This window comes from Pelmatolapia mariae, linkage group LG18, assembly GCF_036321145.2.
Source record: "Pelmatolapia mariae isolate MD_Pm_ZW linkage group LG18, Pm_UMD_F_2, whole genome shotgun sequence".
NCBI classification, from domain to species: domain Eukaryota; kingdom Metazoa; phylum Chordata; class Actinopteri; order Cichliformes; family Cichlidae; genus Pelmatolapia; species Pelmatolapia mariae.
The window spans coordinates 7,925,707-7,930,691 of NC_086243.1; the positions used below are offsets into that span (position 1 = coordinate 7,925,707).

Here is a 4,985-nt window from a genome sequence, read left to right on the forward strand (position 1 = left end):
AGGTGATAGGAAATATAAATAACTGCAACTTTAATCTTTGACCCAGAGTTCAAGCTCACTGCTGTAATATATATATATATATATATATATATATATATATATATATATACCATAATAATCTGACAATACATATAATATTGGCCATATTATATTTACATTACCACAGTGAGATGATTTTAGTCTCATGAACAACATTAGCTGATTGTTATTTACTAACTAATCTTGAAATGACTTCAGTACAGAAATGAAGCCCAACTATCATGTTTTACAGTCCCGTGGCCTCAGCCTCAGATACTCAACTAATCAAAGTGATGTCATGACAAAAATGAAGGACCAACAGAACATTTTTTCTCCTTCATTTCTGTCACACACTGCTGTATGACACGTTTCTCGCGGTTAGTATCATGGTTGCTAGGCAACCTGAACAGCGCGACGAAAGCTAGACCGTCCCATTTCACAAGCCTCTCACTTCCACACTTCCCGTACTTATAGTACGCACCGTCCGTAGTACGCGTAGTGTGCGTAGTGTGCGTACTTCAAGCGTGCATACCCTGAATTGGGACACAGCCACAGACTACTCAAACTCTGGGATGTCCTTCTCTGAACATCACCTTCTGTTTTTAATCAAGTATTTCCCTTCATCTAACAGTTTTAAAGTTCAGAGATCCAAATGAAAAAACAAAACCAAAAAATAAAATGAGGGACAGAAGAAAATAAACAACATTTTTGAAAAAGGGTTTTGCTGGAACATGTTTCTTTCAACCATATATAGTAGCCATGGTAATCTTTCAGGATTTGTGGAGAGAGAAATCAAGTCAAACAGTTCTGAAGCAAAATGATGTATTCTGACAGAATTAAAAGACATTATAACAAGTTAAATGTAACATTTTTATTGTTACTATCAAGAGAGTGTTGTGAGATTTGTTGTTTGAAAATAATTTAAATTTTGATTTTGATTGATTAAGTAATGTTACTAGGTTTAAGAACGTAAAGGCTCAGTTTAGGAAAAGCACCCGTGAAGCTTTACTACAGCACATGTAAAAACCTCCCAACAAGAATAAAAACATTTTTCTCCCCATTTGCGTTCCCAGTCTGAGATTTATTCTTTGATATAAAACTGTGACAGTATAAAATGCAACACCTCAATGCGAGATTCAGATTCAGAAAAATAAAATATTTAAAATGATGAAAGAAAGATGGAAAATATAAAGGAAACATTTTAAGAAAGATAATAAGTAACTCTGAGTTAATCATACATCCCTAGTTGCACAGTAAGGTGTGCTGTGTTTCCATGATGACTTCAGCTGCGCTGAGGTTGCAGTACAAGTTTCTTTCTCAGGGTGAATCTCACTTCAGGCATCTGCTTGGCTACACCAGGCAACGAGGAGCCCTCTCTATGTGCTACATCATCGTTCACATAGTGGAGGATGGAGACGATGTCCTCGCCCCTAAGAGCATTTATAGAGATACAAAAACATGTTGCTATCACTGTCAGGGTCAGTGTGCAAATGTGTTTGGTGATTTTAAAACAATTACCTGGGACAGCGCTCCTTCAGCTGCTCACAAAGAGACTGAACGAACCAGCTTCCATCGAATATATGTCTAAGTGCAGCATGATCTTCAACGGTGGCCATGGCAACCAGAACATCAGCTTCCTCAGGGATCGTCAATGGTGAAGTATCATCATCAATCTCCATATCGTTCAACTGCACTCCACGCTGTATCTTACTTCCTTGGCAGGCCTGGATCAGGAACACTTTGGGCTTGCCGGTGAGGACTGACTGGTCACACCCCCTGAACTTTCTGGTAATTTCTTTAATGGGGAGCGGGTTCCTGTCAGCTCCCAAAACTACACCCTTTTTTCCGTGACTCAGAATAGAGCAGATGAAAGCATCACCGTGCTCAAGAACCTGCTGAGGATCAACAAAGCTGCTGCCATTCCACTCTTTAAAGTTGAACTTCTGCAGCTGAGACTTGTCTGCTAGGGAAGCGACACACGTGAGTGCCTGATCCATCTGATCCTTGGTCAGGTCTTTACACATCAGCACTCTGAAGCCCAGCCACCTGAACACCTCTGCCAAGCTTTCTGCAAAAAAATCAGAGAAAAATATTTAAGCAAAAAGATACTAACATAAAAACAAAAAACAAAACAGAAAAACAAAACAAACAAAAAAGCACCTCTGAAACTTACGGGCATCTTTATCTGTTCCTCTTCTCTGTGACCCATCCAAGAAGTTCTCATTGTTTATGATCACACAGAGGCCGATGGGCCGGCTGATGATTTGATAAACATCCTAAAGAGTGGACACCAACACTTTACATGTGTTACTGCAGGCTGCGTAACCACAGAATTTCATCTACATATCTGTCTCAAGCGATGTCACATATAAGTGTAGGAGGCTGTTTCAGCATCTGCATCTCACCTTTGACATATTCCCATCTTGTGGCAGAACATTTGAGGGAAGGACAATAAAACTGAGTTAAACAACCAAACACAACAGTAGACACAGTGTTTCTATACAGTGTTACGTGTGTGTGTTACCTTGCTGACATGAAGACACTTGGACAGGCTCGGATAAAAGGGGGGTACAACTCAGTTGTAAACACGCCAGCTGAGGGAAAGTTTCTTTAATGGCGCCATCGGTTTGCAGGAGGTTCAGGAAGTCTTTGCATTTTTCTTCTCCTTTATTCATGATCTTATCCACGAGCTCAATGACGTGTGCCTCCACATTTGCGTTGTTGATACTTTTAAGATTGTTGTACTCCCGCTGAGTGATCAGCTTATTCTCATGCACTTTGTTGAGAATTAGCCTGAAGTCTCCGGACAGAATCTCATGAATGGCTGTTTTATTGCTCGTTATTGCATTTTGGGCCGACATGCTGAACCTGCGCAAAGGAAAGAGTCAGAGCTGATCCTAAACACTACTGTCTATGAGAAGGAAGTGGTTTAACTACAACTTACTATCGTACTAATAACTGCACACTAAATTACATGACATAAAACGTAATTCTCTTACGGTCAGCTGGAACTCCTTATCTTCTTGAAAACGAGACCGCGCTTCTTCTTTCAAATAACATCCAACACGAAACTATCCCGCCTTCTGAGAACAAAATCGGAAGTGACTCTCAGATCCTCCAATAACGACTACACGCTGTACAATAACGCCCTCTACTTGTGGACAGCAGGAATAACAGGTTTACAGCCTGTGGTGTAGCACTGAGAAGAAGCTGTGCTGCAGCACCCCTCTGTCGCAGCAGAGAGTATTCCCCACAAATTCTCCACGCTGATGCAAAAACGCACAGTATTATTATACAAACATAACATATTTTGTAAAGATCTCACAGTGAATTTATCCGTGTGTATGTGTGTGTGTGTGTGTGTGTGTGTGCGTGCACGCCCATGTACAATTGTACATTGTAAATCATGATTAAAAGACATAAAAGCTGCATTTTAAGAAAAAAAATTTAAGGAGCGCATTGTATTTACTAGTGATGGGTTCAGCAACACCAGTGATGGGAATAACGGCGTTACAAGTAACGGCGTTACTAACGGCGTTTCTTTTTTTCAGTAACGAGTAATCTAACTAATTACTATTCCTATCGTTACAACGCCGTTACAGTTACTAACAAGGAAACGTGGTCCGTTACTATTTTTCAACAAACAGACGGTTGAAGCTGTGTTCAGCTTACTGCATCTTATATCAGTAGCACGGAAGTAGCTGTAAGTAATCTGGACGCTACAGCTTTAAGCAGCTGCGCGCTCCCGCGGACGCGAAAATCACGATCACTGTCTAGCACAACACCTGGAGCTAAGGGGGCAAAACAGTCGCATGAGTGCTGCTGTTTGACTGAGGAAGAATAAAGTAGTTGTGGTAAGCCAATCACACCACTTAAAGACAAAGCAACAAGGTGATATATACCAGTTTATAAATTGTGTTGATAGGCCACGTAAAACCAGAGTCATGATAAACAATATATAGCGGCGTTTTTTCCTCAATAGTTTCGTCACGTTTACTAAGGACAGCGCTAGCAAGCACTCTCTGCTTATGACCAAAACAAAACAAAAAAACAGCGGAAGTTTTAGGAGTGACGGCGAGAGAGAGAGAGAGAGAGCAGAAAAAGAGAGAGAGCGAGTTTTGAGATGTGAGAGATTTGTGACGTTTAGCGTGTTTGGAGTGTGTAGTTAATGTGTTGTCTTGTGTAGTTAGTGTGTAGTGTTGTGGATAGTTTTGTGTTGTGTGTCAGAACAATGAGGTGACTGCTGTCTCCAGGTAGAAAAAGGAGTGATACACCTGCTGCTGTCAGACCTGCAGGTATCAGGCTGTGATGTTCTCCTTTATAGTGGACAGAAATATTTGGAGTGGCACAAATCATTTGTGTGGCATCTTATTGAATGCAGAACAGCTGATTGTTCTGTAAATAGTTTGAAATGGTTATTTAAAAAAAGGGTAAAAGTAAACTTGTGCACAGGATTTTAAAATTGACAATTAATATTTGCATTTAAAGTTATGAAATATGATTCATTAAAGATGTTTGTGGTTGTTACAGTAAAAAATATAACTTTTTCTACTCTGATTTTATGGTTTTTGTCTGATTTTAGATCAATTGTGTTAATACAGTCAAAATGAAAACATGACTGTAAATTCAGACACGTGAGGTTGTGCTGAAAAGGATGATACCAAACAAGGCAAAGTAAATAGTTTTTAAAGGTAAAATGTGGAGGGAAAATCAAAAGTAGTTAAAATGGACAATTATACCCTGGACCCCAGAGGGTTAAACTTTTTTTAAAGTAATGCAATAGTTACTTTTCAAGTAATTAATTACTTTTAGAATATTGTAACTCAGTTACTAACTCAGTTACTTTTTTGAAGAAGTAACTAGTAACTATAATTGAATTACTTTTTCAAAGTAACTTGCCCAACACTGAGCAACACTGATGCACCGACGCATGTATCAAGCTCACAGAGCGAAACCTGTATCGGTGC

At 39.5% G+C, this 4,985-nt stretch overlaps 1 protein-coding gene across 1 annotated transcript; it reads right to left on the reverse strand.

Moving 5' to 3' along the window:
- Positions 1–982: 982 nt before the first annotated feature.
- Positions 983–3,090, reverse strand: LOC134617099 (caspase-8-like). Its single transcript, XM_063462277.1, has 6 exons — positions 3,018–3,090; positions 2,543–2,886; positions 2,424–2,440; positions 2,192–2,294; positions 1,537–2,086; positions 983–1,448 (listed from the first exon to the last, which is right to left on the reverse strand). The coding sequence occupies exons 2-6, from the start codon at positions 2,877–2,879 to the stop codon at positions 1,301–1,303; spliced, it is 1,155 nt and encodes a 384-aa protein (XP_063318347.1). The 5' UTR covers positions 2,880–2,886; positions 3,018–3,090; the 3' UTR covers positions 983–1,300.
- Between the last annotated feature and the right edge of the window lie 1,895 nt (positions 3,091–4,985).